Source organism: Xiphias gladius, chromosome 18 (assembly GCF_016859285.1).
Source record: "Xiphias gladius isolate SHS-SW01 ecotype Sanya breed wild chromosome 18, ASM1685928v1, whole genome shotgun sequence".
NCBI classification, from domain to species: domain Eukaryota; kingdom Metazoa; phylum Chordata; class Actinopteri; order Istiophoriformes; family Xiphiidae; genus Xiphias; species Xiphias gladius.
The window spans coordinates 1,635,561-1,654,084 of record NC_053417.1 but is presented as its reverse complement, the minus strand read 5'-3'; the positions used below and the strand labels follow the sequence as shown (position 1 = coordinate 1,654,084).

The 18,524-nt window shown below is 39.1% G+C and overlaps 1 protein-coding gene across 1 annotated transcript; it reads left to right on the top strand.

The window, feature by feature from the left end:
- The first annotated feature begins 1,573 nt into the window (after positions 1-1,573).
- Positions 1,574-10,779, top strand: pex10 (peroxisomal biogenesis factor 10). Its single transcript, XM_040153702.1, has 7 exons — positions 1,574-1,830; positions 1,958-2,075; positions 2,781-2,861; positions 2,952-3,364; positions 7,077-7,243; positions 7,787-7,922; positions 9,097-10,779. Exons 1-7 carry the CDS (start codon positions 1,828-1,830, stop codon positions 9,163-9,165), a joined length of 987 nt encoding a protein of 328 aa, XP_040009636.1. The 5' UTR covers positions 1,574-1,827; the 3' UTR covers positions 9,166-10,779.
- Positions 10,780-18,524: the final 7,745 nt, after the last annotated feature.

Genomic DNA, 18,524 nt, shown 5'->3' with positions numbered 1-18,524 from the left:
ATTAAGACTGGAATGATACAATACCACAGTGTATTGAAAGCCATAACTGTGATTTCATATGGTTGTGATAACACACAAGTACACATGGCGATGTTTATCTGTTAGCAACATCCTGAGTTACATCTGTTGGCCTCTAAGAATCAGATTTGCTCTGCTTAGTCATCCAGCTCAAATATGAATGTAATGCACCTGATTTATGTACAATCCATTATAGAGCTACAGGAAAGCTTTTCCTGAACTGACTGGTGCATAACCTGAGTATCAAGGAAGAGTTTTACCTCTCTCTATTCAAATCAGAATCAACCTCTGGGGGACATTCTGAGGATTGAGGACTTTTTCAGCACACCAAAGGTGCAATTTGAACATATTAATCAAAGCAGCTGAGATCACTAAAGCGTTGTTATCAGCCTTCCAAATCCTGTATAGTCTAAACGCCTTGAAACGAGCTTAGCTAACAAATAATGTAGTTGATGTTACAAACCTGAAACCTGCAGCTAGACAAACACAAGGTGCATTCAGAGATGTCACGTTTGTGTCTTACCTTTCGAAATCTCAGACTCTCCCCGTGTGCTCGTCAGTGGTTTATTCCAAGCAGTAAAGTACTTCCAACACCATCCACCTTGAATCTGCAATAAGTAACAAGTAGCTTCCAAGTTAAAGAGAGGAGGGAAAGGAAAACTCCAGCTCCTCCCCTCACACTGAGAGCAAAGTTCAACTTCCTGGTGTGCAGGATGGTGGGGCAAACAGCCAAGGGGTTGATATAAGTGCTGAGAAAAATCACAGTAAAAGGATCAGAGTGGGCTTATAAAGGGATATTCCCCATAGCGGTTATAGTACGCCCAGCTAGCTCAGGGACCAGCACTGAGGAGACAAAGAAACTGGTTCTGCAACTTTTCTGGCAGATCCCAGTAGAGCTGCCTGAGGTTTGAATGAATAAATGAAAGTACTTCACCTACTTACCCAGGTAGAGGAGGGGTTACATTATAGTTTCTGTGTTAAAACATCCTGTCTGTAGCAGCAATTGCAACATTACAGCAAATATAGGTTTTACAGGTTTATTTAAAAGGTACATAACTAAATTAAAATTGTTATATAATATCTGTCAGATGTTCGGATATTTATTAGGATGTTTTACTGTATTACCTGCACATTTATAATCCATGAAGAGGCACAAACATTTTATAACATTTTTACTAGAGCCTGACTGATCGATTTTCCAGGTCATTGTATTTATTTATCAGAGGTTATTATGGGTGGTATCAACCTGGGTGGAGTTTACATTCTTTTGTTAAAAACTTGATGGGTACTGGTGGTGGCTAAGTTGCTTCCGGTTTGTTAACTCAATGTTCAAATTTACCATCCACAACACAATAAATAAGTACAGGAAATGGCATTTCTGCATTTAGGCCTTCATGTAATTGGCAATAAAATATGATTTTAATATATATAAATAAGTAAAAATAAGTAAAAACATAAAGACAGTTTATGAGATGAAAGGTTAATTCCTTATCAACTATTTTAATGGAAAGTGAGCTTGTAATACTTCCTCCTGCCTGTAAGTGGCAATGTGAGTTATGAGGTTGAGTATCAGACTGTCTCGTTTGTTTTCAGAGCAGCAATTTACCCAATGTTTCCTGGATTTAGCTACATTAAAATTATAAATATTATATGGAGGTATTAGTGCATATTCCGATTGTGCAGGACACAGCGGCAGATGGTCACTCCACGGACAGCCTGTATTTTTCGCAGCCCAGTAGTATCTTGAATGTTTGTAGCCACAGGGTTGTGTTTGACTGGACTGAGGAGGTCTGACAAGCTGCTGTGTTGATGGTACGTTAGAGATGTACTCGGGAGATTTCCCCTTTTGAAAAACTTCGGCCAGTCGACATGAATATTTCACCATGATCTTAAACTTAATTGTGTATGCTAGCGTCTGACTTTTGCTCTCTAATGGTAGTCAACAATGCCCCTCGCCCCTGCAAACCAGTCCCAGTTGATTCGGTCAAGCCAAAAGGACGAATACTATCAAACCTTCCTGAGAAACAACGCCAACGAAGCTTTTCAAACTCTTGCTGGTAAGTTTTTTTTCAAATTCAACAGAGTGGGAAGTTACGTCTTGTTTAGCCAGGTTACTTCAGTTTAGCATGTAGCTTTAGAGCTAACTATAGGTGCGTTCTCTCCTCTAGCCTGGATAGTTGCAAAACTCCTCCGAAGTACGACACTTTGTGTTTTGTCACGGGTTAAAAAACATAACTGGAATACTTTTCGGACCTTCATCAGTTAGAGTACTGAGTCAGTTAGTTACTTTGTTTGAAATTGAAGTTTCAGAACTGGTTGATGGCTCCTGCAGTCGGCGCTGTGTTTTGGTGGACTTGTATACTATGGAAACATAAGGCCAATTCTCTTGATATAAATGCTGCTGTGTATTGGATAAATAGAGTTGAAGAGTATAAGCTATTAATCACTAAGGACAGCGATTGTATATTTGGTGTTACAAACACTCACTACCTTTGCTGAGTTTGTGAGACCCAAACCTCATACGTCTTTCTCTACTTTCCATGAGTAGTTAATTCAAATCAGTAGTCGCTCTAAGTTGTTAACAAAAGAGGGCAAATAGTTTTCTTTAAATGTGGGTAGAATATTTTCAGTGAAGTGATTGTTACTTTTCGAGCAATAAATGAGCTGGTTATCCTCGAAATTAAGGCTGTGGTCTGTGTAGGAATTTCAGCACTTGTTCTGGATATTAAAGTTTGTTGAACTTTGTTTTTTATTTCCTGTAGGATCCAAAAGATGGCTGGACTGGAGGAAGGAGATTGAGCTGCTGTCAGACCTTGTATACTATGGGTTAACAACATTCTCAGGTAGACCAAACCAATAGGAAATCTGACTTTACTTAATTAATTTTTAACTGTTTATAAGATCATCTTGATTTGAATCATCCTGCTCCCTAGGCTACCAAACTCTGGGCGAAGAGTACGTCAGCATCGTCCAGGTGGATCCCACTAAACAACGGATCCCCTCCTGGCCCAGACGCGGGCTCTTTCTCTTATGCCATGCCTTCTTCCCTTACCTCCTGGATAAGATCCTGGTGTGCCTGGAGAACGAGCTAGAACGTGGGCAGGAGAGCCTCAGTGGTGTCAGTTGGCGGCAGGTGGTGTCCGGGCCGTGGAGCCTGGAGTCTTGGCTGAGGAGGTGGATGGAGAGGGTAGTGGGGCTGTTGTCAGAGTCCCAGAGGAGAGTGTGTCTATCAGCCTTGTTTGTCTTCCAGCAGGGTCTTACCCTCCTGCACCAACTTCACGTGGCTCTGTTTTACATAAGCGGCTCATTCTATCACCTGTCCAAGAGGATGGCTGGCATCAGCTATGTAGGTAACTTTTTTTTCATGTTTTAAATGTATTTCTTATGTCAGACAGAATACAAAAATACTAGTATTATTACTATTGTTGTTGTTGTTGTTGTTGTTGTTGTTGTTGTTGTTGTAATTTATGTTATTATTTTAATTGATTATTACTTAAGTAGGCCGAGCCATAGAGTTACCATGTTTGCATTCATACTTTAATCAAATAATGTGCTCTCTCAAATCAAGTCAGGTCAATTTTATTTATATAGCGCCAAATCATAACACAAGTTATATCAGGGCACTTTTCACATAGAACAGGTCTAGACTCTACGCTTTATAACCTTATTTACAGAGGCCCAACATTCCAATCAAAATCACATGAGCAATCACATGAGCAATCACAGATCCAGACTCTGCAGCCCCAGTGGCAGAAACACCTGCAGAAAACTACAGGAGGAGTGAAGGCAGAGACAAGAGAGACAAAACTACAAGAGAGAGAGAAGATGCTAAGTTAGTAACTTGCGTTAAAGGGATAGGAATGATTACAGATGGAGATGGAGAGGAGGAGGGAGGAGCTTGGTGCATCATGGGAAGCCCCCTAGCAGCCTCGGCCTAAAGCAGCATAACTAGAGTATGATTCAAGTATGATTCAAGCCTTAGCCAGCCCTATCTATAAGCTTTTATCAAAGAGGAAAGTTTTAAACCTACTCTTAAACATGGAGAGGGTGTCTGCCTACCGGACCCAAGCAGGAAGAAAGATCCTCAAGAAGGTATCCTGACAACTGAAGGCTCTGCCTCCCATTCTACGGGGAGTAGGGGGTAATAGAGTACTATGAGCTCTTTAAGATATTATGGTGCCTGATCATTAAGGGCTTTGTAGGTGAGGGGAAGGATTTTAAATCCTGTGCTGAATTTTACAAGGACCCAGTGCAGAGAAGCTAATATGGGAGAAATATGATCCCATTTCCTTGTACTTGTCATTACTCATGCTGCAGTACTCAACTGGAGGCTTTTCATGGAGTCATTGAAACTTCCTGATAATAAGGAATTGAAAAAATCCAACCAAGAAGCTTATTAAGTTTATGTGGGATATAAAGAACATATCCTGATCAAAGATAACTCAGAGATTCCTAACAGTGGTGTTGAGGCCAGGGCAATGCCATCTAGAGTAACTGTATAAATAGATAATGTGTTTCTGAGGTGTTTAGGGTCAATTACAATAACTTTAGCAGAAAATGACTCGTCATCCAGGTTTTTATGTCCTTAAGGCATCCTTGAAGCCATGGCATCCTTAAGGCATGCCAAGTGATTGGTTTTATCTGGCTTCATGATAAATGTAATTGGGTATCATCTGCATAACAATGGATGTTTATAGAGTGTATCCTAATAATATTGCCTTAAGGAAGCATATATAAGGTGAATAGAATTGGTCCAAGCACAGAACCTTAGAGTGGTTTCCTTAATGCCAATTAAAAAATCCAGTCTCTGAAATAGGAGCTGTAAATTCTGTTTCTGCAAATTTTAGCTACAGAAAATATCCTGGGTTACACTCTCCCCCTTTAAACTGCAAGTTTCTGCATGCACATTGTCACATGTCATGCCACCCCCCACCACAAGTAAATTCACAACCTGTGGGAAACACTGGATATGCCTATTTTTATTTAATATAGGCTATTTATTCTATATAAAGTTTCATTTACATGTTTTGCACTTGTATATTTCCAAACAGGGAAGGAAACCCTGTCTTTGCATTTTATGCATTTTATGCATTTTATTATGTTTTAATAAAGGTGTTTATGATATCTCACATGTTGCTTGACCTACAACTGAACATTTAGCTCACTTTGTAGAAAATACCAAGATAAATCGTGTTTCGCCGTTCAGTCTAAAAATACTGAGATATGATTTTTGGTCTAAATCGCCCAGCCCTACTTTAAAGGACTATGGTACACAGCCTGTTCATGAAGACAGATTGATTATATTTAGTAAAGAAGTGCTAACTAAGGGTTAAACTTCCTGAAGCAGCCTAGTTGAGATGGGGTCGAAGAGATAGGTTGAGGGTTTAGAAGAAGAAATCATAGAAGTTAGTTCGGGGAGGTTGATTGGAGAAAAACTGACCATACAGTTGAAAGTGACCATACAGTTGAATCAACACCTCTCTAAAACAATTTTCAGCAACTCTCTAAAACAGTCTCAACTCAAACTGAAAATTATACCCTTTATTAGGGAGGATTTATTGCTTACTTTTAAGTTTGTATAATTAATAAGCTGGCAACTGAGTGTATGTTTACTAGGGAACACCCACTCTGGCAGGTCAAAGATGCTTACATATCACATTTACATTTATAGAGGCATTGACTACAGAATTCTGTACATTTGCCAAATTATCTTCCAAAGTTTGTGTTTTGCAAACCCTCCACTGTACAGATCTCAAACTGCCTGTCTGAAAAAGAACATTATGATCTCCATATGTAGCAGTGTAGTTATGTCGTTTGTCCTCCAGAGAGATTGTAGTTGAAGCCAACTTTATTAAAATGTTGATGTTGATGTGGTATAGAATTGTAGATCAGTTTGAGCTAAACCACTGCCTGAAGGATTTATTTCAAAATGTTATATTTAACGTTTGGTCCATAAGCATTTGGACAGAGAGACAGTTTTTTTTCGTAATTTTGCCTCTACACAACCCATGAAGGAACCCATGAATTTGAAAGAAAGCCATCAAGATGTGAATGAAGTGTAGACTTTCACCTTTAATTCAAGGGGTTTAGCGATCACATATCGCATTAACCATTTAGGAATTACAGCCATTTTTATACATATTCCCTCTTTTTCAGTGGCTCAAAAGTAATTGGACAAACACATATAATTATAAATATAAGGAATATTTTTAATACTTGGATGAAATTTCTTTGCAGTCTGTGCCTGCCTGACATCTGGAAGCCATGGACATTGCCAAATGCTGAGTTTCCTCCCTTGAGATGCTTTACCAGGCTAATACTTCAGACACCTTCAGATGATGCTTGTCTGTGGGTCTTACTGAAGACAAAACTGAGGGCAGAAAGTGAAAAGAATGCTCAATTGGCCTGGTCTGATATTGTGAAGGGGTTTTCCTTTGCCAAGGAAAGTATTCTGTGATCATCCACTTTGTCTTCCTTGGTCTTCCAGGTCTTTTGGTGTTGCTTAGCTCCAGTGCAGTCCTTCTTTTTAAGAATGTACCAAAATGTTGATTGGCCACTCCTGAAGATTCTTGCCATCTGTCAAATAGCTTTGTTTTGTTTTTTTCAGCCGAATGATGGACTCCTTCATTTGCATCAGCACCTCTTTGGACAGCATATTGAGAGTTCTCATGAACAGCTACCAAATGCAAATTCATCACTTGGAATCAACTCCAGACCTTTTATCTTTTGTCATGAAAGAACAAGGGAACAGGCCACACCTGGCCATGAAACTGATCAATTGTCAATTGTCCAATTACTTTTGAGCCTCTGAAAATGAGAGACTATGTATAAAGATGGCTGTTATTACTAAACGCCTAATGCAATATTTTATGCTAAACTCCTTGAATTAAAGCTGAAAGTCTACACTTAAATCACATCTTGATTCATTCGTTTCAAATCCAACGTGGTGGTGTACAGAGGCAAAATCACAAAAATTGTGTCACTGTCCAAATACTTATGGACCTAACTGTACATCCATGTCGTGTGTGTTTGTGTGTATGTGTTTGTGTTGTGTGTAGTTGCATGTCATGGGACCTAACAGCAATGACGGGACCATCAGGAGTAGCTACAGGCTGCTGGGGGCAGTGTCCCTTCTTCAGCTGCTCATCACTGTTTGTCTCCAGCTCAACAACTTTAGACAGAGACAGAGAGTCAAGCAGGAGTGGAAGCTCTACAGGAACCTCAGGTACAGGATCAGGACCAGACCAATGGACACAGCTCTGGATATTTGTAGGCTACCCTCTTACACTCCTTCTACATCTCTGTCTTAATGTCGGGGCAGAATTTTAGATTAAAACTACTGATCCTTTTCTACAGTAAGTATTAAAATGTTAAAGTCTACAGTGTTTTGTCAGTATTTCCAATGGTGAGCTAACCAAAGTCATTCAAAGAATTCATCCTCTTTGGTCCTTTGAGAAAATTTCAATGCAATCTGGCCAGTAGTTGTAGAAATATTTTGCTCTGCACTTGAACAGACCTGACAGCAATTAATTGAAAGTCTTTTGGTCAGGCCATCTCTTTTGGGTTCCCAGCATTCCGCAGGTGAACCATACAGAAAATCTTCGATGTTGATTGTACTCAATCAAGATTTCCATTCATCATTAGCTATCTAGAAACAACCACTGCAAGAACCACTACAGTTTTTGTAATTGAGGCATTGTAGTAAAAGACCTAAATAAAATACATGACATGAGTTTGATGCCTAATTCTTTGAACTGTCTGTCTGCAGTCCGCAGCACACAGAGATCTCAAGTCCCAGAGCTGCCTGCTGTATCCTCTGTCTGGAAGAGAGGAGACACTCCACCTCCACCCCCTGTGGACACCTCTTCTGCTGGGAATGCATCACAGACTGGTGCAATACCAAGGTCAGGCTTATGTCATGTCTCGCTCAAGTTACACCAGGATATTTTCAATCAACAGTACTAAATCTCAGCATCCATAACCGCTTAAATAATGCCAAGGAATCAAAATCAATACCAGTGTTATTGAGAGGTATAGCCCATTTACTGACTGTGTACATCTATTAATTATTCCCCAAAATGGTTTTGCAACACAAAATTTTTAAGATATCAGGTTTTGAGGGATTATTTCCCTAGCAGAAACTGACATTTCTTGTGACTTAAGCCTTTTTTCCCCAAGGACAGTATTGCCTCCTTTAGCCATGCCAAGGTTTGATCCCATGAATTTCAACTTCAGCATCATAGCATGCTATAACAGCGCCCACCTGCAATACTGTGGTCTTGTTTGGTAGCAGATTAGACAAGGGTCAATCTGTGTCATCCTCCCCCAACCAAACCTATTCGTTTGGCTAAACTGTTGGGCTCAAAACATGCGTGGCCATGTGTGGCTGACTAGGAAAAAAACTTTCTCTGCTTCCACTTATATGTTCTTACTTACTCACATCAGATGTCAACCTCTGCTCTTGTACAGGTTCCCTGTGGAGTTTTTGACCTATAGTAGCTAGGGAGCTATTTTTCTATGAGTGGGTCCCCGTTTTGATTGTCTCATGCATGCGGGGTGACATGATACACATTCCATCCAATTTTGTTAGACTATGTCACTGATCAACAGGTGTTGATACTACGTCAAGAAATGCAGCAGTGTGCCAAAAAATGCAGGGAAGAAGACTGCTAGCCAGTAAACATGGATGTAAATAATGCAGGTTTAAAACTTTTAATGAAAAACTGGCTTTGCAAATAGTTTATGGGGAAGGTATTGTTCGAGTTGTTCCACAATGCACTCTATTCACACCAGGTTTTGACTGCTGTTAACTGCCCAATGTAAATTATGGTGGTTATACTGTTTGTTGGGTTTTGCACTGAGTATTAACACACTGGATTATAGCTCCCAAAACTGTATTTTAACTAAACATTTCGACCCCACAAGCCCTAAAAACCTTACAGTGTCAAATGTTGCCTGTTTAGTTAAAATACATGTTTTGAAGCTAGAGTATAAACCAGCATGCAATTACGCTCTGCACCCGACCTTTTGTGTTTAAATGTAACATTGCCACATGTGTTTGTGTGATACTTCTCACAGAAAGAGTGCCCCCTGTGTCGGGAGAAGATCCAGCCTCACAGACTGGTGTACCTGAGGAACTACAGCTAGAACTACCGAGTCAGACACTGCACACACACAAGCACACACTGCTGGTGGACTGTAATGCATTTTAATACCTGTGTAGGCAGGCTGCCCCTCAAGAACATGTGAAGACATAAAACAGTGTTTTCCAGCAATCACACAGAAGTTTCTGCCAACATACTGTAGCTTCTTCTTCATCTTCTTTTTATTCTTTTTTTTTTTTGATTAATTAAAGAAATAAAATTCAATTTTAGATTGTATCAGTCAAATCTTGTAAATATTACTTTTAGTTCTATTTAAAACTTCAACAGATGTTAAGAAAATGCAGGAAGAGTCTTAATACTTGTCTGTTTTGTTTTTGGGTGTTTAAAGGTTAAGTTGAATATGAGCATAAAAAGATTTCATGTGTAGTAGTCCTACAGTACACATCTTGATGGCTTGGTTTCAAATCTATTGTGGTGGTGTACAGAGGCAAAATTACGAAAATTGTGTCCACTGGCCTGGTTGATGTATGATGTTGTTGGTTTAATTATAGCAGGCTGTCAGACAGCTAATGTCATATTAGGCAACATCATCAGATGTAATTCATATTTAGTTTGAATATTTGGAATCTGAGGTGTTGCCAACATTTTAGGGTGCTCACGCCTCTCAGCAGCCTCAGCTGGAGCTTTGTTCACTCATTCAGTAACTGTCTGTTCTTTTAGTACTTCTCGGTTTCAAGATAGAGAATTTCTGGAATATTTGATCAACACGTGGCACAGAAAGTGAAAATTAATATTTTCTGAAGATATTAAATGTTTAAATCAGTGTACATCATTTTAAATTCGTTATGCTTTTTCTCTTAAGCTATTAGGGTTAACGAGTTTTACCAGTTACATACTGTTATGTTATTTTGAGATATTGGGTGGAGGGAGTTGTAATTTGTTTTTGTTTTCTTTCTTCTTAGTCAAGGTCGAGCATGCAAAGAAAATATTAACTTTGGGGAGGGACTTTGTTTCTAAAAAAAAGTGCACCATAAGGTTCAGTCTTCCTCCCCACCACAGTTCTTATAGTCCCTAATTTAACAGTGCCCAGCGCAGAGATGACCAAGTCAGAGTGTAGTTACTGCTAATTTCTTTTTCTTAAGGCACAGTAATTATTTTTATGGTAAGACAGTGTCAGTGTCAGATTCTGGCCTTACCATATTTTTCACTAAATGCAGTCTCTGCGTTTTTGTTTTGGATAGCATTATGGTCCATTGCCGTTCTCAATAAACACAGTTTTGATCAAATCCATCAGAGCAAAGGAAATACTCTTGCACTTTCTTTCTCCTTTTAGTCAACCTCAGTGTGCAGTGCACACTTTCTTTTCACAGAGGATACTGTTGGGCCTGAGGTAATATGGAACCTAGATATGCCATTTTCTATTACACTGTGAATCCATTCCTGAAGTCAAATGTGCTTTAAAATATAAGGTATGTGAGCTGCATGAATAAGGGAAAAACAGCTTAAGAAATACACCAGGACAACAGAGGTGGTTTTTTCAGAGAGAGTTTAGGAAGAAGGATAACTATGTCACCATTACCTGAGGATCCTTTAAGTTTGCAAGAGCCCTTTTTGCAATGGCAGATTTCAGCTCTCTTCAAAGGTTTTCAACGGGATTGAGGTCAGGACTCATTGCTGTCCAGTTTAAAACAATCTCCTCTTTTTCAACTATTCTTTCTGCTGCTGTGCTGCAGGATGTATGCTTTGTGTTGTTGTCCTGCTGAAAGACCCAAGATCTTTGCCTCAAACCTAGTTTCCTGACACTGGGTAACACATTTCGCTCTAAAGTGCCTTGGTAATCTTCTGATTTCATCATTCCTTTGATACATTCAGTGCCTCCAGTACCAGAGGCAGCAAAGCAGCCTTACACTATGATAGAACCTTCGCCACGTTTTACTGTACTTAGGGTTTCCTCCATTTCTACAAACAAACAAACTGAAGCACTGAATTCCTACAGATCTCTACTATGGTTTCATATGTCCATAGAACATTATCCCAGAAAGACTGTGGTTTATATATGAAAGCTTTTGCAAACATTAGTCTTGCCTTTCTGTGCCTTTCTATTAATAGTGGTGTCCTCCTTTGCCTTCACCCATGGAGCACTACCTGATTTAGTGTGCAGCGTATGGTACGGGCTGAAACGACCACTCCAGTTAAATCAAGGTCAGCCTGAGGCTCTTTAGATGTCTTGTGTGGTGTTTTTTTTTTCACAATCCGCATCAACCTTCACAGACTTCTCTCACTGAGTTTCTTCTTAGCACCTCATCCTGGAAGCGTTTTATAACCTTTAGCGTTTTATAACTGTGAAACTTCTCGATAACATTACAAACTTTTGAAGCAGGGGTTTAAAGATCTTTGCAGATTGCCTTGTAGCCTTTGGAATGGTTATGTTTTTTGATAATAGCACTTCTGATATTCTCAGACAGCTCTCTCATCTCCACCATTGTGAGAAAACCTGGAAACAATCAGCCCCTTTTTTATGAAGTAAAAACTTCATTCATTGGCAATTAAAGTAAATTATTATAAGTTTTTAATTGTATGTACACATCCAGCAGATACATGTTTGTGGCAACCTGATGAATTTTAAGTACAATGTTCCTTTTAGCATCCAGATTTTGGGGGCAGTTGCCTGCTTTGCCCAGTAATCCAGCCTTGCTCCTGTGCTGTAATGGTTACAGATGTGCTTAATGTAGAAGAACAGACCATAATCATTCCACATCTATGAATTAAATGTTTTATAAGAAGGAAAGTATTCAAGTGTCATGATGTAGCTCTCAGTCAGTTTTTTATCTGTTGAATCTACGATGCAACGACGTATTCAAATCCATTCCATAAGGCTTATAGAAGAAGGTATTTCTACATGTAAATTGAATTTTGCAGCAAATGTATCACTGGCCATGTTTTTCCTTTCCAAGTTTCTGTCAGTATTTAGAACAAACACAGTCTAATCAGATCAGAAGTTACAGATTTGTGTTTACAAAGCTACTGAGCCCACCTTGGAGAGTTTCAGTCTCGATCTGTCCTTAATGAAAGATTCAGGTTGAACCTGTGAATTTGAGGCTACAGTGGAGTTGGGCTGAACTGCAGCTGCCATAAATCTGTTATCTTTCACAATTATCTGTGTAATACTTATTATTATATTTTCTTTTCCGTCATACTACCAGAAAGCCCCAGGGAGTTGGTTAAAGTCTCCTGGGCTTAAACCCTGATTCAGATTAATTGCAGGTCAGTAAGAGGATGCAAACTCTTCTATAATAGTGATATGGATTTTGGAGGGCACTGCCAAATCCTCCTACTAATAGGGACGCCAAATCAGAAAACAGGGGGTACCCTGGTGGCCTGGGGCTATAGAGACTAAACATGAACTGCAGCGTGCCTGCTGCTGGACCTTTGTTGCTCTCCCATCATTTTCTTTCATATTTCTGCTTTAAGCCATCAATGGAGGAAAAAATACACAAAAAAGTACTTTAAAAAAGAAAACCCTCATGGGTAGTTTTTTAAGGCAATGGCAAACAACCTATTTTGTAATAAAGGTTGGAGGACTTCGTAGGACAGATTGATGAAAGACCAACTTTGCTGTCATTATGCCTGACCAAGTGTCATGAAGTGTAAAAATGCCAGTTATCCTACAATGGTCATGTTATTAATATTCTTTTGTGTTGTCCCATCTGCTCCTAATTAACTATCATGTACTTATAGTTCCCGTACCCAAAGCTCATTCATTCAAACGTCTTCAGACAGTTCAGTAAATACACAAAGCAGGTGTGGGGTAAGACTTGGCATCACATTCACTTTTTTAACAGATATTTGTTGATGCTGCTCTCTAGGGATACAGCATAGGGTGATGTAAACAAAATGCCACAGTTTATAATCATAGGCTTTTAACCTTACACGGCAGCTGCAATAGGCTACTTTCTCTGTCTCCAGACTGTCTCTATTGAAAGACATTAAACTTGGTATGGCTCTGAAAAACTACTACAGTAAGTGTGTTATATGGAATAGAAAGAATGGGAAGTTAGCAGACATGTTCCAACATCTGTCTGTTGTGGATGTTAAGTGATCGACTGTGAAGTCATATCTGTATCTAGATCTGGAAGTCGTTATTTCTCATGACAGTGAGATAAACGAGTTAACTCATCAGATAAGATATGCTGTCACATTTAGCTCTGGGCTGAGTGTCGATCAAGCCCAGCTGATACGTAGATTTCAAATACACAGTTGTCATCATTTACACCCAGGTTTGTATGGTTAACATTTTTGTTGGGGGCAAGTGAGGCGGGCTCAAGGAGGAGAAGGAGCAGTGTGGGGAGCAGGAGCTGAGTTGATGAGTGGGCAGGCAATTGGGGTTAGGAGGACTGGAGGCTGGCAAGGCAGGCAGGTGGTCTGGAGGGTGGCAATCTGATGAGCAGGCAGGCAAGCAGTGATCCTGAGCAAAAGTAGACAAACGTTAGTACGAGGAAAAAACACTGGAGCAAAATTTAGAATGTAAATTCTAAGCGGCCTTAGCGTAATCTGGTTAGAACAACAATCTGGCAAAGAGTGGCTGTAGACCCAGTCAGCTGTCCTTTACAGGTTTGACATTTGAGCAACAAATATAATTACTCATGTTACAAATGGCGGGCAAAAAGGCAAAACGAGGCTGAGCAACAACACTACAATCTCACACACCCACTCACTAACTGATTGTACATCAGTTAGTGCTACACTGTGGTGCCATTCAGTAAACCATTACATCCTCAACTACTGCAGAGACACTGCCCTCAGGTCAAACAATTATTTGTAGTCAGCAGAACCTGCAGAGCCCGCTGAAACCAAGCAGATGGTCTTTAAAGGAGCACTAGCAGCAAAAACAAAAAAACATTAATGACTTTTTAGAGCTTTCTCATGGCCCAGACCAACTGCCAGCACTCAAAAGTGTTAACATCCAAACATTCAGGCCCAACACACTCTAGTAGTGTATTCTCTCTCCCGTTGACAATCAGCCAATTCACTTACACTGCTGTCATTTTGGATAATCAGGTTTTCCCCTCTGTGGAGAATATGGCTGGCTATGGAAGCAGATGCTGCCAGGATAGCACTGATCCCTGAGCTCAATCATGTCTATTAAAAACACTGCAATGATGGCTGTCTGCTGCTCTTCCACTTCTCTCTCCTCATCACTAACAGCTAAGCAGTTAGCTGTGTAATATAGTCAATAACACCCTGAAACCTTTCCTTCTGTGTCTTTAAGGAGGCAGCAAGGAAAGCTGTGGAGGTTGTTAGCTCCATTTAGTGGACAGAGAGAGAATGCAGACTGTAAGACACTACTAATCTATAAATGAGTTTTGTGCTTTGTAATGCTGCAAACTGCTTCCATTTGAATGAATTTGTTGGTAAAAATAAAAGACATCAACTAAAATCAATCAATCAATCCAAACCTTTATTTAATCAGGTAAGTCCCAATACGATTGAGATCTCATTTTCAGAGAGCTGGGTAAACAAGTGTATAGAACATAAAACAAACAATTTAGAATGTACAATATCAATCGTGAAATTTACAAGAATACCATAATAGTAGCACAAAAGGATTAAAAAATATTAATAAAATAAAAATCCCAAAAATAGTAAATGATAAATGTACTGCGCTTATATAGCGTTTTTCTACACTTATCGACCACTCAAAGCACTTTACACTACTGCCACATTCACCCATTCAAACCCATAGTGGGTGACCCGCTCTACCAAAGCAAAGAAAAGCAGGAGGGAGCAGTAATATAATACAATTAATCAGGGTTTTGACTAGAATTTTACATTGACCCATTGGAAGATTCAAGGTACACTGCAATTCATTCCAATTGTATGGTTCAAAAAATCTGAAAGCAGTTTTTTCCAGTTCAGTGTTGACTCCAACAGCCTGCAGCACCAAGCCAGTCCTGAGAGCGAGTGTTATGTCTTCGATCTCTCCTGCCAATAAGTGATGTAAAATATGAGGGTAATTTTTGCAGAAGACCTTTATAAATAAATAAAAACAAATGCTGGTCTCCTGTAATGGAAAGGGAAGGCCAACCCACTTTCTGATGCAGAATACAGCGATGAGTGCTGTAGATGTCTATAAATCTAAGGGCTGTATGGTTTACAGCAATTAGGGGCATAAGAGTGGATGTTGCTGCATATCTGTAAATCACATCACCATAATCTAACACTTAGACAAAGACTGCTTCCACAATCCTCCATCTACAAAACACAGGGGAAACAAGACTTCTATAAAAACCTGTGTTTCTTATAATCCCATCAATATGTGGTTTAAAGTTGAATTTATCATCAATCCAGATGCCTAAATAATTATAATGTGGGACTCTTCCAAATGTAAAATCTGAAGTGCAGATTTGGAGATTACTCTAGTCAATGTCTTTGGCTCTAGAAAATAGCATACATTTTTGTTTTATGGGCATTTAATACAAGTTTAAGATCTATAAGTGCATCTTGCAAAGCATTGGAAAAAAAAGCTTCAGATTTTTAGTAGCCAATTTTAAAGAGTCAGCCCAACGGTATAAAACAATGTCATCTACATAAGGTGGATATTACAGGTTTGTAAAGACATGACTATATTATTTATATAAATAGTGAACAAGACTAGTCCTAAGATTGAACCTTGTTGGACACCTTTTGTTATTGGTAAAAACTGATTTATTATTACCCACTTTCATACACTGTTATACTGACACAATATCATTTAAAATTAGGGAGCAGAGCTGGTGCTATGATCTGCTCTAAAACTGGATTGGTAGGGGGTTAATACAGAGTGTCTAGTTAAGAATGACTTGAATTGATTGTTTACTAATGATTCCAGGGATTTTGACAGACACAGCACTGTTTTGAAATAGGTAGTAGTTATTTAGGTCGGATGATAGGTGTATTATAAGACAGAGAAACAGACCAAAAGTAGAAAAAGGGTGGCACACCATCAAAGCAAACAATGCCTGTAGAGCTTTATATTTTAGTCAAATATAACTGATTACACACTTCAGCCGTAGGCCTTGCTCTGAGCATGAACAGTCCATTATACAACAGTCAAGGCAATGGGTTAATTCAACACAGGTGTGCAGCAGATCACACCCAAAGGTCATTTCCCACAAGAGACAAATAAAGGGACAGAGAAAAGAGACCCAGGCCTAATATCTACTACTGGAGACTTGCTGCCCCTTTTTTTAAAATTCACAGACAGCTGTTTGCAGACAGTATGGGACATCTAACTTTGACCAATCTATGGGAAGAGATATGACATAAACAGGTAGAAGTATGCAGCTCTCATTGGTAAAATAGAAGCCTTTCCTCTGTCATTATTTCATGTTTTTTTTTAATCCACTGCACTGCACAGCAAGATCTAGTTGTTTACCTTGATGATGTGTTGGTGGTGTGCTTGTTATAAGATCCTATTGCCTACAGCCCTTTTCAGCTCACTGTGGCTTTTTCTGTTTGTACAATTCCTCCCTACAATATTGAAAACTGATCTGCTGACCATATAGCGAAGAATGTGTCCATATCTGTTCAATCAGACTTGTTTTTGTATAAGAATAGCACCACCAATGAAGCTCCAGTAACTTGGTGACAGACCCATTGCAATTCCTCACAATAAAAGCATCCAGTTAATTTGCCAGGAGAAAGCTTTTATTTGTGCAGCGGCAACAGCAGGAAAGGTACGGTTTGCATGAGCAATAACTTTACACAGCTCTGATGCAGCTGAAACTGATCAGTAAACCGTAAAATAAGGCTGATTTCTGAAAGTACTAACAAGAACACAGGAGTGAGGGTGCAATATATTGTGGTACTGTTCCCACCTTTTTCCTCTTTAAATACACAATTAGAAAAAGGTTGTTAACACCATTTTCCCAAACTTCATTTTTATTTCATAGTACTGTACCCTGTAGGTACCAAGTACTTTCAAAAATACTTGAAATCCAGTTTTTAATCCCTCATTCCGCATATTCTTATTTTCTTCCATTGTACTTACATATAGGTATCAGTAAGACCAGTGAGTATTTTCATGCTCACTATTTTATGTTAAAGGTTAGGATCAGGGTGTGTGTTTGTGTACAATGAATGAAAAAGAAAGTTATCAACACATATAAACATTTGAGATTGCAAGATTTGTATTCCAGAGCACTCCATTCAGTTATTTCTTATGTCAAGCCCATATAATATCCAAATAACTGATGTTACATGAGCATGGAAATTTACTGTCATCGTGAACAGAAGTGGGATAAAAGAGAAAAAAATCTGAACTCTGGGTCCATTTACTTGCTTTTTCAGAGGTTTCAGCCACATCCCATAGTCTTCTTCAGCAAACTGAGTTGGCTCACACGTCATCATGTGACCTAAGTCACGACAGTAACCACTCTCTCGGTTAAAAATGGTCTTTGATCTCAGATGTGAATGCTTAGTTGTATGAATGATAGTGAGTATGAATATATATATTTTGTTCCTTCAGACACTAGAAGGATATATAGGTGCTAACAATGTGAAACCAGAAACACGGAACAGCTTCACTGAGCTGCCCAGCTCTCTGGATGAGCTGGTTAATGTAGATACTCTCGGATGGCTTTTGTGGCCATCATGAAAGGGTTGCTGCTTGGTCTTCTGATGGAGCTAAACCAACAAACTCCACTGCGGCAACCTCAGCCTCCTGTGGTCGCACAAAAAATTACTAAAGAGGATTCGTAGATTCGTTAGTCAAATCAAAGCTACCTTTTTTTGCTGCTGGCATTCAGCTGTGATTTCTTACTCATAATTTGTGTTTACTTTTTTTTTTATCTTTCTTAACATATGTTTGGTTAGTTTTACTTTATTTTGAATAGTTTGTCTTTCTTATATTTTGTAAATAAAATTAATTGATTTCACTTCAATACACTGCATCAGACTACAAAGTGAATTTAAAAATGTAGGCCTTTTCTTTACAGAACGTTTTCATTCTGTAAACAGTAGTAATGTTCCAAACCTCTTCAGTTTGTGGACCAGTATGTATAAAACTCAGAATGGTCCTCTTCTTTTACTTAACGGTCAAGAAAGTCTTATTAAAAAGTTCGAGCTATAATCTGTGTGGAAAGAAGCTAAGAGTAACTTTTAGTAAGTCTAAAGGGGAACTCTGCCAATGTCACACAACAAAATCTGAACCTTTTGAACCTTTTTTTAAACTGTGCATAGTGAGTGTGACAATGTTATGGGAATGCAATGCTAAATCAGTGGAGTATTCGTTAAGTGTGATTCTTAAATGATGATGGCCGTGCCACCTAAATGTTGTAAAATAAGGTCTACAATAATGTCCACCCACAATACCCTTCCTTGATCACTGAATCAGCTAATAGCAGGCTTCCAGAGGTGACATTT

Coding starts and splice junctions, on each gene's coding strand:
- pex10 (XM_040153702.1), top strand. Junction 3,365..7,076: donor GGATGGCTGGCATCAGCTAT/GTAGGTAACTTT, acceptor TGTTGTGTGTAG/TTGCATGTCATGGGACCTAA. Junction 7,244..7,786: donor AAGCTCTACAGGAACCTCAG/GTACAGGATCAG, acceptor GTCTGTCTGCAG/TCCGCAGCACACAGAGATCT.